Raw genomic sequence first — 18,780 nt, 5'->3', positions numbered from 1 at the left:
TTGTTCTCCATAACAGAAAATAGTAAAAATGCCTGAGATGGGAAATGATGTACGCACGGCGCAAGTTTGTGTTGGTTGCCATGCATAAAATTTACCGCAGTGCGTAATGGTTACCGATATGCAAACAGCATTTTGATTGAAACCGGACATTGCCAGTTTGATTCAGTGTAATTGAATATTAATTGATTTGCCTCAATTGTATTTTCTGCAGTTCAAATATTATTATTAATCTAAATAAATTAAATAATAATAATAACACAATAAATAAAATAAATGTAAGTTAATTTGCTTACAATTTTAAAAGCATATAATAAATGTATTGTTTCATTATTTTATAGTTATAATTTTAGAAAATTCCGATAAATTAAAACAAAATACAATCAAAATAGTTTTACAACACAGCTGAAATATACAATTAAATACAATAACAATTAGACCTAATGCAATAAATATGTCAAATGAAATCAATATAAATTCATTTAATAAAGATAACTATAATTTAATGACAAAGAACTAATTCTGTTGCATATCTGTCGCTTCGAATTTGTTATGAATCATCATTATGTCCCTGAAAAGATGCCTTAGCATCATATTTAGTTTGAGCAAATGCTCACGTCGAAGTAAAAGATTGATGAGCTGGTTTGAAGCGCTGCAACGCGCGCCCCATTTAAATGAGACAGACATTAGCCAGTTGCCTGGCGCCGCTCCAGGTTGTCCTGGGCTGTGTTCTCTCCTATCTGCGCCGCGTTGATTGATGAAATGAACTCAGGGGTCTGGGGAATTGATTTCTGATCCTCTTCCCCTTACACCCCCCTGGAACACTCCCCCCCCCCCATCCCCCAATGTTGGATCCTCGATTTCTGACAGAGACAGGGAACGAGAAGAAGACAAAAAAACGGGAGGGTAAACGTATTTGCCCTGTCCTCTTAAATTGGACGAGACAGCGCCTGAGCCTGGTTTTTACCTGTTCTGCTTTGCTCTCGTCTTTAGGCTGAGCAAGTGCGGTAGAGGTCAGGTTACTAACATAAGATTTTGATGCCATATGATGGAAACTCAAACGTTTCAAATTGTTGAAATCTTCTGGAAAAGGTCTTGATTGAAGGACCCCCGGAAAAAGCCAGAATGAGTCTAAAATGGCTGGGACTAGTAGACTTCTTGCTGATTTCCCCCCACCCCCCGGGGTGTACTTATGTTTTTCAAAATGATATGTTACTGAGTGTCGCTAACTATGGGGTGAAAGTTTTCTGAAACGGTGCCCTAAAAATGGCCAAAATTACTTTTAAAATCATGACTTCAAACTAAAATGGCAGACTTATGGGTCATTGTACAGGATGTACAGTCCTTGAGAGTTGTTATTTTACTTTTTTGGAATTCATTTTTGGGAGTTGATTTATTTATTTTTTTTAAATGGCTCAAATTACTTTAAAATGACAGTTTCAAACTTATTTTTTTGTGGATCTTTTCATGGATGATATTATAACCAAATTTGCTGCTGCTCGGTGCCATTTTATTTTTTTTTATCAGATAAAATGTACCCAAATTCTCAGTTTTGAGTGCGGACGTGATTTCACAAGGTCAATTTATTCAACGCACCACTAAGAAACGAAACAAAAATGAGAGAATCCGCTGTAGGAGCTTTTTATTTCCACGCCACATCTTTCATGTGAATATCTCCATATCTCCATTGATATACTAGATAACTATGCCAATGTGATGTAAAATCCACTGTCAAATAAATACGTTATGAATGGCGACATCATATCGACGGGAATAAAGAAAGAAAAAAAAAAAACTCCCGCTTTTAAGACTCCGATTAATCAGCCAGAGCTCTCACATTGCAAGCCAGACGAGATTTCTGTTTACGAGGATATCTTCATCTTCCGACAAATTGACTCACGGGAGGTGCGGTGGCGGCGCGTTACTTTTATCATCGAGCCTCCCTGGAAGGTCACGCCGCCCCGCCGTGACACTCCCCCTGGTCATCCTCGCCAACAAAGGTATCGCTTTAATGAGGGGCTTCAAAATCCTCCCTGGGTCCTACAAAGTCACACTCGCTTGGTTCCTACTAAGGCATGAGATGTTTTTCATCTTCTGCGGCGGAATTTGCCCGCAGCCTCAACTTCCCCGTCAAGGCGACTAAACGGAAGAAAGCTTTCGGAGGTTCTCGCTAAAACACGGACGGCCGTAATCGTCGTAATTGGACGCCATTAATATATCCTCCAGGCGCCATTTTTACCGCGTTTGCTAGCAATCAAAGGGGCGCTTTCCTACACAACACGGTGAGGTGATCATTATGTGCTCTGTTGTCAAAGCGTCATGTTCACTGGGATTAAATTGGCTGTGATACACGGCCTGAGAAATCACAAGCGGCTTTCTGCGACTGAAATCGGTTTAAAATTCAGCCCCCGAAGCTAGCTTCATTCAGCAGCATGGAATTTGGTAGGCATGTCTATTATGAGTAAGCCCACAAAAAAATATAAGAGAAACACAGAAAATGTCTGCCATTTTGATTCAAAGGGGCCATTTTAGGGTCATTTCCGACCTGAATTTGGAGCGCAGAGCTTTGATGACTGTTTGGGATTTCTTTTTAAATTTCAGGCCTTGAAGCGGGTTTTACTTGATAACGTGAGATTTGGTGGGCATGTCTGTCATGAGAAGACAAACAGAGCGGCAAAGTTTGACAGCTCGCCATTGAACTGAAAATTCGAAAAATAATAAATAAATAGAATGGAACCATATTCAATTAGCTTCATAAAATAAAATAAAAATATTGTAAAAAAAACGAACCGTTCGGTTAATTAATTAATTAAGATTCCCTATAAAATACCAATATGCTGTCATTTAGTTTCACAATATATAAGCACAACTTTAAGTGCAATCTACTACCAAAAAAACTATGACAGCAAAAATGTCATCTACGGGGAGCAAATCACGCAATCTGCCAGCGGCCTTGCAAAATAGCTGAGTATTGCGATCAAGATGGTTTCCCAAAATTGGGACACTCATTCATTATGTATCAAGACCAATCATAACATGCCAGGACTTTTGCTGACTTCGAAGTTGACTTACTTACACAAGTCGTCCCTTTGGTTTTAGAGAGTTACCTTGGACGAATAAATCAATGGCGCTAAAACGCTACAAAAATGAGATCATTTGGACTGATATGAAAATGAAAAGAGAATCCATTCATACCAAATCTATAGAGTTTAGCGAGACGTATCACAGTCTGTCAAGAATGAGACTACAACAAAAAAAAATAATCAACCGAAAGCAGCGATTCCCAACTGCTATGTCACGAGATCGTCAAGTGTGTAAATTATACTTCATTTAAATGGCTGTAAAATATAATTTAGATACTACAAATCAGATATTATCAGTCTATTCTGTATACTTCAGAAAACGCATCGGAGGAAATTTCTAGATGAAATTGACCGGCAACACGGATGACAACGGGAAAAAAACAAAAAAAGCACATACCTGCACATAAAAGCGGCAGGAGCGCTCTCTTTTCTGCAGCTGTCAAGCAGAGAAAAAGGCAATTGTAAGCAGAGCAAGTCAAGTCTGTCAGGCGAGCGGAAGAAATTCATCACCATGCATCATGCATCAACTGGTGGAACTTCACAGACGGAGCCCAAGTTGCCAACGAGACATCCCCCACTGACTTACGCTCACAAATCTTTAGGCCTGGAGTGTTTCCATCCGCTAAATAGGTTTGCCAATGAAATGTACAATGTATGAATCAAAGCCATTCAAAAGCCAATCGACTTTTTTTTTTTTTTTGGGTCGTTTGCTCATCATTCCATTAGCAATAGAGCAGGATGAGATTCGGGTTGTGATAAAAATCCTCATTCCTGCCTCCCTCTTATACTGATGCTAAAAATCTCAATCGGGACATCTGTGTCTGGAGTCCGGAACAGGTGTTTGTTCTGAACGAAGCCGCCCAAGCAAATTAACGGCGGACAATTTGAATTTCACTGCCGATTGCGATTCGCTTTTTTTTTTTGCCGCTCAGCAGCTACACAGTAATTACGGCCGGGCTCTACGACCAATCGATGCGAAGGATCAACGGGCCATAATGGCAAGCGTGGACCGAAGATAGGAACGCTTGGCTACTGCTTCTGGGATGGAATACCAACGAGGGAGAAGAACAGTCCCGATCCTCTTTGTCATCAATGGGACACTGGAACTGATCCTACACTGGTTGCGACATTGTCAGCTAACAGATCACAGACGGAGCTAGAAGGGGGGGGGGCCGCGGGGGCACTGCCCCCCCCTACTGAAATATGCTTCCCAAGATGCCAGGCCAGCTATTTTTGGGTATTTCCGGGAATTTTTGCCATACTTCCTCCTGTCCCCCGTCGGGAAGATATATTGAATGTTTAAAAGTATTTTCTGTTTTGCAGACCCCTCTGAGATATCTGGCCATCCCATGCCCCCCCCCCCCCAAGGAAAATAAATCAGAGTGCGGCCAGTTCAACAAGACAAGTTGAAATACCTTGTTGAGACTCCGTGCCGCGCTGTCTTTCCCGCCCGGCGTGAGGTTGCGCAACTGGACGTCGAGGAGATCCACCAGCTGCACCATGGCCCTCACCGTGTACACGATGTCGCCGGGCTGCAGGTTGCTCTTGGTCTGCTCGGCCAGTTCCCGGGCAATCACCGCCGCCGTCTCGCCCGCTTTCAACTGAAACGCCAAAGCAAACAGCGGAAACAATGAGCGATGGCGGGCAAGTGCGCGTGGCTTCGCACCTGCAGGGGATGAATGGCTATTGCCTGACGGCAGCTGCGGATGACAAATGGCGACATAGAAACGCGTGGCCCCGGCAAATGAATACTATTTAGCCTTTACGTTTAGCCGACTCGTCGCTTCCGTAAACTCAATTAATGCAGTGTGTACACTGGGGGCAATATCACACGCAATTATGGAGTCGCAAACTATTAGTGAGGGATCTCCCTTGATAGCGCCTTTATGAAAGTAATATACAAAAACGTTGCCGCTTCCGGGAGGAAGGGAGCTATACAAGCGAGGTTTTTTTTTTTCGCTGAGTCCATGCATTTTATATTTACCGCCATCTGCTTTGAGTGAGCTAAATGATTACAACGTATTCTGCTCCTTTACTAATTCATTCACTGGCGGACACTTTCGAAGCAGTGTTGCACTTATTGCTCACCGTTTCAGAGAATCTTGGCAGTGTATTTTGTTCTGTGACAGCAACAGAAACAGAACTCGTTTTTTTTTTTGTTCTTTAGCAATTAGCTGACGATAACTTCAATTCAACTTTATTTATAGAGCACTTTAAAAACAACCACAGCTGCATGCAAAGTGCTGTAAATAAAGTGAAAATCAGACAAACACAGTTAAAAGTAAAAAAACGTAAAAACAGTGAACATATAAAACACAAAATCAATACTGAGTCAAAAAAAAGAAAGAATAAAAACTCAGTTTTAAAGATAGACCACTGGTTTCTGACTAAAAAGTGGAGAAAACAAGTTTGTGTGAAAAAAAACATGTCAAATTGATAGCTGTTTCTTCCAAAATTCAGTCGAATATATTTATATTTTTAGATGTTTGTTATTTGGAGTATTGGTGCTTTGTCCATATTTTGTTCATCACTACGGCGATAAAAATCATTTTGCTCACTCTGACGGTGATAGTCGGCCACAGAGCTGTTTATTAGAAGCTCGAGTGCCCGCACACAATCGCATCCCTTGATATCCCTGCAGCTAATCAATAACATTAATTGACCAATTAGGACCAAACAAAGGAGGAAAAAGGCCAGAAAATCTAAGGTCCTCGGAGTATCTTTGATTTGCATTCTGCTTCGTTTCTTTCTTAAAAGGGGCTAACAGCACTTAAGTGTGTTTGGATACCTTGTGGCTGATGATGTTGACCCAGGGGGAGGTGCAGTTGGTGAAGTTGGGCCCCTGAGGGTCCCAGTAGCCCTCGGGACCTACGCACGAGTAGGATGCCACGCCTGAGGGAGGAGGAATAACAAGACTGTCATCAAAACCAAACGCTCGAGGCAAGAAGAAAAATGGAGAAGCAAATTAGGAGAAATGAAACCATAAGGAAAGAAAAGTCAGAAGAATAAAAAGGAGAAAGCAACAGCGTCGTCATCAAAAAGTGAACGAAGCAGAAAGGACAAAAAGAAAATTCCGAAAATAAAAAAGAACCAAAGGCAAGCGGTAAGAAAACAAAGAGCAACAAAACAAAAAAGAATAATCAGAGAATGGAAAAACATTATAAATAGACAAAGCAAATACAAATTGAAATATCTACAAAAAAGATCATCGTTTTCAATGCTTTATGTACGCAATGAATTCAAATGAAGAAGCAAAACAAGAAGAAAACAAAACGAGCCGAGTCGTGTGACATCTGCGTGTCCTTGCTCGTACTTGGCCGCTCGGGACTCAGCTGCTTGGCTCAGACAAGGCGCGCTAGCGCATCCATTTTGATTGACATATAATTTCCTTCCCCTGTCCACCTTGGGCAGACTTATGTTTGATGGCTTCATGAGATAATGGAGGGGGGGATTGGAAGCCACTGCATGAAAGCCGGGGGACGGGAATCTAAGCGCCGTAAGAAAAAAAAAATACAAGGGAGTAAACTAGTTCCTTTCTTAGTACGGTGGGGCACCGCAAACTTCTGCCCCTCCATGCTATCGCCACATTTGGTATTGGATTCTTATTTTTTGTCTTAACCTGAAATTGAAACATTGTGTCGCTAGTTAGGCTAACATTTCGACGAAGTTTATCATAACCTTACATTTACCATATGAGGTGTACATAAGAAAACAGACATCACCTATGGTCCCGGGAGGACAGGGCATCTTGGCAACCACACCCTGCGCGGTTTTGGGCCAAGTGATGTCCAACATGACCAGAGGATTACAGTAGTCCGCTCTAATGTTGGGAATCCGGGAGGAAGGTGGTGAGCGTTCGACGTCTCCCGTTCCAAGGTGTCCCACCGGCGTCTGGGCTCTCGGGGGAGCGCCAGCACCCGTTGATGTGGTGACTGAAGTGGTGGTGGTCATTTTGGTGGTGCCCGTCCTGGCGGACGTGAAGGTGACAGTGGTGGTGGTGGGACGAGTCGTGGTCCTTGTGCTGGTGGTTGTGGTGTCCATGTAGATCATCACGGAGGATGAAGACTCTGGATAGGGATTATGTGGGATGATGATTGTGTTAGGTATACATTCAATATTTAAAATATTTTAGTGTCAAGAACAAATAACCCCAAAATTATACTACGTGTTTGAGCACCATGAGGCTTCTTAAAACTTTTTTCGTACGTTGAAACTAAGCAGCAAAACAATGAGGCAACTCCACTTTGCCACATCCAACATGGCGGCGACATTGATGTACAATTAAGAGCTCAAATTGAGGTCTACAGATATATATTGTGTGAGCCAAATTGGTAGTGCTCTTCCAGACCCCCGCTGGCAGAGCTAACACATTTCCAGCTGTGTTGTCTAAACACATCTCGGGATGTGGCTATTTGTGGACATCTAAACTCAAGACAAACCGAGACCCCCAATTTCCTGGCTGTGACGGCCACTCCAGGAGGTGCCACCTAATGACGTTGTTTACCCGAGCCAATCTGCCATCTTGTAAACGGCAATAAACGTGCACGGGTGCTATGAACTTATCAAAATGTGGTTAACAAAAGTGCAGTCCATGGATTTGATTATGTAATATTGTACTAAAATATCATTAGTAATGTTAAATTGCATTTTTGTCATAAAAAAACCCCCCCAAAAAAATTCATGCTAATGCTTACACCATAGTGAGGCTAACTAGTAGCATGTAACAGCTAATTGGTGTCTAATTAGCCTCATGTTTGTTAGCCTATATCTCTTTAATTAAGAAGTTTCCAACAAGTTGACATTGAAGATGAAATTCCCGGTAGAATTCACGTGGACCGACACAGTGAGACATGCTCCAGCTCTGCACAACGCAAATGGAGCCCCCCACACAAAGAAACTCCATCATCCCACGGGGAGCCTGACAGTACCACCCATCACCGGGACGTTAATAAAAAAGTCCAAACATTTAACATCATTGACGACATCAGCGTGCAGATTCCACAAGCATCCATCTCACCGGCGAGTGCGTGCTCGCCGCCGGCGTCTCTGCAATAAGTCCATTATTCATGAACGGCCATTGCGCATTTACATTTCAGGAGGAGTGATGACGACCTCAAACGGAGCGCATCCGGCTCCCGGTAAATAGCGGCGTCAATTTGGCTGTAATTGAAATGAGCCGGCGACGCTCACGTACTGTAAATGGGTCATTTCAGAATTGGAGGACATTGAAATGAAATTTCAAATAATCCATGCAGGAAATAGAGAAAAATGTGTTTGTGTTACTTGTGAGACAGAATGTAGAAAAAGTAGAATTGCTAAATTCAGTTTAAAATACCCAAATTATTTTTTGGTAATTGTTAAATGTTTTTGTCTCATCACAAATGTATTTTAAATAGCATAAAAAAAGAGCACAACATGCAAATGTGAATATAAGCAATAGTAATTAAAAACATGAGCAAACTAAAAGCGAGTTACCGTTAAGTAAATAAATTGCAGTTGGAATAAATGAAACCTGAAGCCTTTTTTGTCCTCCTCCGAGGAGCACTAAACTGTCGGCCCGAGGGCAAAAGCTGAAAGTCATTTTGGAACGGATGATTTGCCTTCCTGACGACCTGTTTAGTATTATAGATAAACGTGAGCCTTTTTTTTCATTAAGAAGAGATTCTTCAAGACCGTATTATGTCTCACCCCCCCCCCCCCCCAAAAAAATTATTGTTATTCTCACATTGCCGTGGCATTCGCACATATCAGAGTTTATTTATGATTATTGTTATGAAAATGGGGGTATAAAAAAGCGTCATCTCAACTAAAAAAACAGAAAAAAAAGAAAAGGCATGATTATTAACTGGCGGCCCTCGGGCCCCATCCAGCCCGCCAAGCCATCCAATTCGGCCCGTGACTGGATTCCATAATTATGAGTGTAAAATAGAAAATATCATGTGGAAAAATTAACCACTGAGAATATAAAGGCTAAAAAAAAAGTCTTGTTTTGTAACAAAATAATGTTATGCCCCAAACATTTTTTTTTAATTAAAAAAAAAAAAAAGTTATTTAATTTTTATTTAGGGTTGTGGACCCCATGGTGAGTGTCTAGAGAAATTCTGGCCTTCTGACAATATAATTGGTGACCCCTGCTATGGCGGAACGGGAAAAATTGGAATGGCAATTTTTTTATAATCTTGACAAAATTGAATTCGACCAATCGAGGTTCAACCACCGTGGAATTGGATAAAAAGACTCCACATGCTGTCTAATTGTGTCATTGAGAGTCCTCTGATCATTTCTACCCTCCTTTAATGGCAACATTTACAAGAACAATAATTAAAAAAAAAAAAAAACGCACACAAACAAATGAGCTTCATAGCCCGCCTCCACACGGAGCTTTGCGCTTCATTTCAAAGCGAGCTAATTAGCCCCGTCGCTTGCTATCCCAAGGCCCTTGGCTCACGCAATTAGATAAGCCGGCTCCGTTCGGCTCCGGGAGTAAGAGGCGGCATTACCGAACCAATCCGCTATGTGTGACTCGCCGAAAGTTTCGCAGATCAAACGGGGCCCGAAAAGGGCTTTCGAGGCTACCGAGGAATTAGACTAAAAAAAGTGAGCCTTGTGCTGAACCCAATTACCTCCTCATTTGAGTATTTCAACCTTTGTGCATAGTTGCACCTGCAACCTGCACTTTCAAACACATCCGAGAAGATTGGATAGTGGATGTGTGATGTCATCCATTAACCTTTTTTTTTTTTTTTCCCCTCCTCAATTATCTAACGTCTGCTTATGAGTGTACTCCAAGTTAGATTTGCCAGGGTCACACACAGTGGTACTAAAATCCATCAGGTTGTTTTCCCTGGACATTTTTGAAGAAACTCTTCAAGCACCATCTGTTCACCAATGCGTATATTTTTTTAAAAAAACAGCAACACATACACAAACACGTATATTTTTTATGACCACTTGAAATTCTGTTAAGCAACCTTTGCTTACTCGCCCAGTGCTAAAGCACAAACCAAGAGGGATAGTGCGTCAAAGACAGAAATACGTCCAAAGTTTTGGGATGAACCCATACAATTCCATAAACATGACAAGTTAATTTAATATAGCCTAGCATCGCTAGTTATAACGAGTTATAGTCTCTTCACAGGTGCGGTCAAGGATGGACACAACTGCGAGTCAACTTTCAATTGCTTTACTGAACAAACGGTAAGAAAAAAAAAATCATGGCCACAAGTTACACCTAGCTAACCTGCGCTAACAACAACCAACCCAACACTCTCATTCATTACCTCCCACGTCACTCACCAGAATTAATTTGTATGCAATTACTTAAATAATTGATGGATTGATCACTAAGAATAACTGATGTTAAACATATTTGATAAACACAACACTATTCTTCGCCGGGTTACATTCCAGAACCTTCCGTGATGAACGGGGACCTGCTGCATTATTATATCTGCAGGCAAGATCAGTCAAGTCATGTCACGTCATGGCCCGTGGATCCCTGACCCGAGTCGGTTCCCAATTAGATTGCCCTGACACCAAGCCTATGAATTATTGTTATTATTTCTTTGTGTTGTTATCCATCAGTTGCTATGGAAGCGGTGGCTCAATTATGCAGCCAGACAACCAGTAATGCTCTGATATCATCGAACATGATGAGAACCATAATAGAGGGGGGGAGCCGTGCATTGTTTGCCAATTAATTTCTCATTGCCGAGCTCTCGTCCCGGGACTTGAGAGGGCATTTAATGGAGGTCAGGCGGCGAGGGGGGGGAGAGAAACAAGATACCGAACCATTTTCTGATAAGACCGCTATTAAAATGTACATTTTGGTAACTATGCAGATCGAAGGGGGAATTCAAATTGGATATGTTTACAAATATAGTGTTTGTATGATGATTTCAAATCGAGGCGCGTTTATTCACGCCGACTGCAGCGAGTTGAGCATCTATTAATGTGCAGATGAGCGAGTAGCCTACATTGCTAAGCCTCAGCATCAAACGAGAGGCCTCCATTGGCTTAAGTGATTTAAACTAACTCTGTCTCGATGCTGTACGGTCAAGGGAAGGGAAAAAAAAAAACGCCACGTGGGTGGGCGTGAGGACGTTCTTGAGGGTCTGCAATGACGGCACACCATCAGACTACATCAGAGCACTTGAGTCGCGCGCCGATTATCTCCCAAACGTACTCTTGCCAAGCCTGGTGTTTTTATCGCTTAGACGCTCTTAATCAGTTTAGTGGGCTGCCGAGCCAAAACATGGAGTGTTTCGGGCACGCGTTCCCCTCCAAGAGCCTGCGGGGCGCGGCGTCTGGCGTGAGGTTGCTGCCAGATGGCAACATGTGGCAAACGTACAAAAAAAGGCCAGACAGTAAATGGATCTTTGACACGGACTGTGCGCAAACATCTTGGACCCACACACTGGGTCACACATTGCCCAAACAGTTTTGGGATTTATTCAAAAATACCAATAAAAAATTGCAAAAAATACATCTTGTGCAATAGAAGTGAGAAGACTAGAAACAATTTAGCGTAAAAAATATATATACACAAATATGAAATATGTGACAGTCCCTGACTGAATTGACTCACAACTAAATCAATATGAAATTGAATCAAATCACAATCCAAAATGGAATTGAATCACAGTTTGCACGCAAAAAATTCATTCTATGCTCGTTTACATATGTCATGAGACAAATGCAACCAACCTCTGGCTTGTTTCTCACGCTAACCGCCATCTTGGGAAATACGCACGCCGGCAAGACGTAATCTCCAAAATTGAGAAAGTTGCAAAAATGCAGCGTTGTATAATGAAATGTTGGCTTTTTTTTTGCTTCTCATGAATCCCAGCAGATTAAAAAGCATACATTTATAGTGTGCTAAATAACTGGCTGCCGTAAAAATATTACACTGAACCAATAAAAGTCAGTAAAAGCTATAATATGTGAAAGACGAGGACAGAGGGAAACAATAAAATAAGAAAATAAATAAAAGGTTTTTGTTACTGCTCTTTAACGACTCTGCTGAAGTAACTTCATAATGCATTTTCTTGTCCTTGCAGATTTACACCATACTAATATGTTTTCTTCATGCACGTGGACCCTCTGAACTAAAAATCCAGATTCAATCGTTCCCGCAATCCAAACTCATAGCGGCTCGTCCTGAGTTACCGGGTAGATCCCAGGCTTTAAATATGCTATGATGAATTAATTAATTCATTATATTAATTATAAATATGTAAATAAATATTAAATAAATGTGTAAATAAATATGTAAATAAATGGATAAATAAATAGATACATAAAAACATCAATAAATAAATAAATAATCCCCCTTAGATTAATTAACAAATTAATTAATTGTCATATCTAAGGGTCTAAAGGTTAGGGAATAGTACGAGTCCAGTCAACGGAGACAGAGGTGGATTCAGTTTGAGGTTAAACCCAGGGTTAGGATTTTTGGTTTGGGTTTGATATTGAGTTAGGGCTTGATTACAGTTTGGTCTTAAAATCAGGTTTGGGTTTGGTGAGACTTTAAGTTTGGACTACAGTTAGGGTAAAGTTCAGGTCTTGGGGATGACAACCAAGTAGCTAAGTAGCTAAAGTCGTTAACACATCCTCTAACTAGTGCAAGGTGCGTCAGAAAATCAACACCTTCCTCAAATCGATGCCAAATACAACAAAAATGTTTCGCTGATTACATTTTTGTTCTCTGCAAGAAAATGTGACGTTTACATGCATGGTCAGGAAGATGATCCAACAGCTGCTTTATTACACTGGAGGGCTTTTTTCATGTACTCTGCCTTTTTTTTTTGTGTTCCCCGCATTTCAATTTGTGCTCCATCTGTCCACGAGCACTGACGTTTTACTACCGCTATTCATGCCGCTTGTCTGGAGCGCGGCCGATTTCGCACAGCAACTCGTATCCAATAAAAGGAGAAACACACAAGCTCCCTCTTATTAAGCACAACAAATTATATTATGGCTGGATGTGTGTCGGCCAAAGCAAACGCCCTGTTAGCGCGGTCACGGAATATATGAATTGATTACCGCAGCGGGACGTCGTACATCTGGGGGAGGAAGAAAATATTTTGGATGGAGCTCCAAAATCAGCAGGTAGCGACTTCACACCGAGGAGTGGAGAATATTTAGAAAAAAGACCTACTGTTTTGTTTATGAGCCATTCATTCAAGATGGTGTTTTTGTGCATGGCTATGCCAACGTGCCAATTACATCATTGGAATACTAACAATGGCATCCATGCAGGGTGTTCGAAATGTGGGATGTAGTTTCTGTGCGCAAAAACAACAATTATAATCAACTCAAGCTCATCTTTTCTTCAGTCAGTCAGTCGACACAAGAGGTTCGGGGTTAGGGTTTAGATACTTATGGTTCGTGCAAGGTGAGTCTCAAGCCCTGATGAAAAATGGAAGGGTTGTGTCAAGAAGGTCATTTGGCATAAAAACTGCCAAACAAGAGGAAAGTTGCAACAACAAAATCATTTTTTGTTCGCATCGTGGCTGTACTGTTCACAAAGATGCTGAACCTGCATCTTAACCCTGTGGCAAACCAAAACAGCAGCACTAACTGAAGCATCCTGCAAATAAAGTCAAGTGTGGAGAGTCGGTCCTCGATATTTTGTCCAAGCTTTTCAGTGTGACAAAATATGAAAAATCAACTTACCAAGTCGGTTGTCCAGCACGCCGAAGTCTAGAGAGTACTTGACCACGTGATAATTGTTCCAAACGTAAAGCAGATTGTCTCTGGGATTATAATCCACGGCGGCGATGTACTGATACGAGTTGGGAAACGGAATATCGAGGAAGCCGTCTTTGCTCAGCTCCGTGTTGTAGATGTAGTCGATCTTGTTACCCGTGGCTTCGTTGTCGTCGTCCTCGTACACCGACTTGACGACGTAGAGGACTCCGCAGATCATGAAGGCGTTGGACGCCGAGCGTTTGTCGTACGCCGTGTCCCACGTGCCCTCGACGCGCAACGTGTACGGGTTGAGCTGACTGATAACCATGCGGCCGTTGTTCTGCTCGGTGGCGTAGATCACCCACAAGCCGTTCTCGTCCACCGCCAGGTCGATGTCCGATTTCCCGCCCCAGCGGTACGGCGAGGTGTCGTGATAGTTGGCGTTGGCGATGATGGCCTCGCCGCTCTTGATACGAGTCCGCAGGTCGAACTTGACGATGTTGCGCGTGCGCTCCTTATTGAAGAAAAGCGCGCCGTCGTACACCACGAAGCCCGTGCCGTCCACGCGATGCGGGAGTTTATAGGTCGTCGTCGGCCTGCCGGCGACAAAGTCCTCCTTCGAGGAGTATTCGGTCAACGTGTCCGTGCGGTAGGGCGTCCACGGCATGTAGTAGATCTTATCCGAGGCTTGGAGGGGGTCCTTGCACCACGCTCCAGACTGGTGGTCCGATTCGAAGAGGTGCTCGCTCTGGTATACCCTACGCAGAAGCCCTGGGCACAGGAATACTGAGGAGCCAAAAATGGGGAAAAACAAGTACAGAGTTACATTGGCAGGTAACGGTCAAGCATTCGCCCCAACCATCCGTCCGTTTTTTTATGGTTCGCCAACTTTTTGACTCCAGGTGAGAGTCGCACCAGTCAAACTACCATGTGCGCGGATGGACGACTGGATCTGGGTTCCAATGTGAATCGTCATCTCTTTTGCTAAAGCTAATGAAGATCCAAGTATTCAATCATTTTGGCGGCTTCCCCAAATTCCAAACTATATTTACTCAAATCAGATTTGGTAAGACACAGGGAGTCTGTTATTTTCAAGCACGATTGACTGTTGAAAACAAATATGCTGGAGGAGCTTCACTAGATTTCTGACAGGCCTATAGAACCCCTTAGCCACAGCGTAGCAACATGCTAGGCTAATTTGCTTTGACGCTTCCATTTAAGTTTTTATTTTGCCATTTCAAACTCGTCCTACAGATTTTGCCCGAACCAGAAGCTAACATTTGCGACTGCTTCGAACATGAGTCGATGGCCCTTTAAGACAACACACACTGCAAGACAAATGTGGAAGCATAGCACGCAATGATGCCATACATTGAACTCTTGTTTACCCGCTCTGCACTTCTTTCAAGCCGTTTCTGCTGATAAGGTATGAATATGGCGACTATGATCTGTCTCCTCTATTGATTAGCCGGTCCCTGAAGGTTATAGCCATCATCATGTTAGGGCTATAATCAAAAAAATGCTGACAGCTTATTGGACAAGCTATTGATCACCCTTATATAGCCGTACCTTTAATAGTATGCAGCTGATAAGGCTGAGCTTGGATAAGCCGAAGAGGGATTCATCCAATGAATGGAATTTTCTTCATATATACAAAAATGACCGACTATGAAAGCCCAAATATGGAATTAAATAAATAAATCAAAAATTAAATAAATAAATGAATAAATAAATAATTTCAAATGAATAAATAAAATGCGGGTGAAACCCAATGTCATCAAATCACAAAATTCACCCAGACGTGAAGAGGTCGGAAAAAAAGACAATTGTTAGCATTTAGTTACCTTTTTGCTCCACTTCTTCATGTCGGCATTAAAGGGGAAAGGAAGAGAGAAGACAGGGATAAAGATTAATGAAGTGATAATCAAGAGTCATCCAAAAAAAAAAGCACTTTGTTACAGCGGAACAAACGAGCAAAAAAAAAAAAGGAAGTCATTTCACGCCATTTGCGCACATTTTCAAAGCCACAAGTTGTATTTCAAACTAATGAAAAAGCGGGGCTTTAAATAACTGGGGCAAATGTTGCGAGAGACACTTTTTTTTAAAGAAAAAAATGACAGTATTATCTTAAAATGAAAACTTTTTCTACAAAATGTATTCTTGTGACTCATTAAAAGCAGTATCGACATATTGTGTAATCTCAATCCGGAGGTGGATGTCCTTGGAAATCTTCATGACTCAAGCACCTGTTGTGATTTTTCCCATTCAGTTCCTTATTCCAGAACAGCAAATCGTGCTAATAGAAAGAACACTTGAACAATTGAATTCCGAGTTGGCCAAATGAAGTGCATCTGAAAATTTCACGCGGAAGAATGTTCAGTATCTACTTCCTTCCCGAGATACAACGGCTCGAGAGCACCAACCCCGTCGTGTTCGCAGTACAGATTTCAGGGTGAATAATTAACGCTAGCCAATTTCACACCCATGACGGCGAAGACGTCAGCGCGGCATCATTAGCGGCTAATAGAGATTCATGGCGGGAACGGCGGCCATATTTCTTTTCTTCGAAGCGAGGAGTGGCGAAGGCCTTAACGCTGTCCCATCAGCTTTTTAATTAATGACGCAGATTACGGGGGCTTTGAATATCATGCGCCTTAGGATGAAGACGATGCCATCCATGGTAGTTTCTCATCTCCATCTTGGTGGCCTTTTTAATTCTTTCAGCCCCCCCCATCTGCTTTCCTCGTGCATTGGCCGAGTATTTTCTCGACGGCTCTACTGCGCTGCTTTTATAACCTTGACAATGCAGAATGCCGCTCTGACAATTTGGCGGTGGCCCAGCTACGGAGCCCATGCTGAGCCCGGCGATGACGGAAAGCAGAACCAAGGACAGTCCAAATTAAAAAAGCATTTGTGCGTGGAGTAATGGGAACCGGAGCAAAAAAAAAACGTACAGTAACTGCATTCCAAATGCATCAATAAGGCTTCAGTGGAGGAATGCAAATTGCTTTGGCATCATAATATGGGATATATTTAAACTACTAAAATAGAAAACATTTTGTTGCGAATCGTTTACCGACAAAAAAAAAAAAAACGGTTCTCTCGGGCTGGGCACAAATCGGTGGTAACCTGAATGGCATTGCAAAATGGCAGTGAAAACAAATGGCGTTACTTTGCTGTTGGCTTCTGACGCCATCCTAACACAGAGGATCTTTGCAAACTTGGACATTGCACCAAAGAGGCAAACCCTTCCAGGTTAGCTTCGCGCTAGCTAGCACGGATAGATTTAAAACTTTACCAAAAGCTAAAAAAACACTCTGGATTCTGCTGTTGGTCAGTGTGCGGCGAGGAATCCTGGAGTTTAAAGTTATTTTAAACCAAAAAGCAAAACCTTTTCGTAGATTGACATGTACGGTTTTTGGTAAGTTTTGAGGCTTGGTAAAATGCTTTGGAAAACACATGGCGCACAAAGTTCTATATAAGTGCACTCCATTTAACATTCCATTTTTCAGCAAAAGTACAATTAATCCGAGTTCATTTGAGAACTCCTGCTTAAACAATGAACGAATAGTGACTGCAGATTTTAGGTTTGAGCTGTACTGTGCCCGTCAAACAAAAAAAAAGCAACCCAAGCTGAAGCAGAGAAAGGATTCTTCACACTGAATGAAAAGGCACGTTTACGATGTTTGTCTTCCAAACACAAGAAAGGGGGTTACAAATAAGAAAGGAGAAAGACCACCTGTGTCCCCCTCCTGTGTCACGTAGGATTCCGCATTTGGCAAAGGTGTGACTACCGAATCATCGGCTGAGCAAATCCCGTCGCATTAGAGCCCCGGCTCCATTGCAAGCGATCACCATGTGCGGGGAAATCAATTTTGTGCTTTCACCTGCCAGCACAGAAGGCTAGCAAACGGTAGCAGGTGCCGTCTCGCCCGTGCCAACCCACGACGCTCTTCTTTGTGCACTGGAGAGCGACTAGGTGGCGGTTATTATTATTATTATTATAATTTTCTATCATTGTCAAAATGGATTAAAAACGAATTAGTTGGAAATAATGAGATCGTGGGAAAAAAAGTCGGAAAATTGAATGTGATTTAACGTCAGACTCCTGATTTCAGGTTTTGTCAGAAAAGAACAGGATGGACGCGGCAACAAGGCCGAACGCGACTGAATTGGACAAGTGCGAACTAATTACTGTCCCGCATTTACACCTGCCGCTTACCATTTATTCGTGCGTTACACCAAAATAGGCGTGTCTGTGAAAATAGGGGCGGAGCTTTCTCTTAGCCAATAGTTATGGGTGATGCTCTATTGCATAAGGCGATTTGTTGTAACATGAACGAGGCAGCTAAGAAATCCACAGCGGAGCAAGGTTGCGAAAGCCCGACATTTTCCATCCGTAGCGTGTTAGCAGATTTGAAGGCCCACTGAGGAGATGTTAGAACTTCATTATGGCTGAGCGAGAACACTGAGGAGGTCACTCGCAGAAGCGTTGACCTCTTCCAGGTCTCGGCCTTCGGGAGGAGTAGCATCGGAGAAACGTTAAGCTTTTTAATAAGGCTGGAGGAGAATAGACGGGGGAAGTCAATGTGAGAGGGGCGGACAGGTGCCGTCCGCCGGACATGTTTACGAGGCTTCGTAAAGGGTGGTCACATCACTTTAGTCTGAAGGGAGTCTTACTAATCTGGAAAGTGCACTAGGGAGGCAATACGCAACCGACACGGGTTCAAAACAAAAGCACAAAGCTCCATTGGTAAATCAAAACGGAGCAGGTCATTTTTCTTTGTTCAGAACCGTGGCTGACATGAAAAACAAGGTACATGTATATTTCTGACCTCCAGAGGATATAAAAAATCCGTCCATAGATTAGCAAATGTTCCTGATAACAGCAAGGGAAGAAGCAGAAGAGAATATCTGTGGGTAACCATTTCCGCTTCCACGGTGATAACGTACCACGCTATTGCGAGCTCATTAATACTTCCCGTTGTGTAGAGGAAATGAGAGA

At 42.4% G+C, this 18,780-nt stretch overlaps 1 protein-coding gene across 3 annotated transcripts in view; it reads right to left on the bottom strand.

Annotated features, from left to right (window-relative positions):
* Positions 1 to 18,780, bottom strand: part of LOC147060199 (adhesion G protein-coupled receptor L3) — an 89,895-nt gene that overhangs the window by 26,867 nt on the left and 44,248 nt on the right. For 2 of the 3 annotated variants that reach the window (XM_085905510.1, XM_085905511.1), the window contains exons 7-12: positions 15,620 to 15,634; positions 13,761 to 14,561; positions 6,803 to 7,147; positions 5,869 to 5,972; positions 4,496 to 4,681; positions 3,478 to 3,516 (exon numbers count right to left, since the gene is read on the bottom strand). In XM_085905510.1, coding sequence (XP_085761636.1) covers positions 3,478 to 3,516; positions 4,496 to 4,681; positions 5,869 to 5,972; positions 6,803 to 7,147; positions 13,761 to 14,561; positions 15,620 to 15,634 — 1,490 coding nt within the window. Of the gene's footprint in view, positions 1 to 3,477; positions 3,517 to 4,495; positions 4,682 to 5,868; positions 5,973 to 6,802; positions 7,148 to 13,760; positions 14,562 to 15,146; positions 15,356 to 15,619; positions 15,635 to 18,780 lie in introns of those variants that run through there. The other variant, XM_085905512.1, reaches the window with a different exon arrangement.

The sequence above is a fragment of the Syngnathus leptorhynchus genome, chromosome 2 (assembly GCF_054491065.1).
Source record: "Syngnathus leptorhynchus isolate UIUO chromosome 2, UIUO_Slep, whole genome shotgun sequence".
Classification (NCBI taxonomy): domain Eukaryota; kingdom Metazoa; phylum Chordata; class Actinopteri; order Syngnathiformes; family Syngnathidae; genus Syngnathus; species Syngnathus leptorhynchus.
Note: the sequence above shows the minus strand (reverse complement) of the source record. Positions and strands in the feature narration are given on the sequence as shown.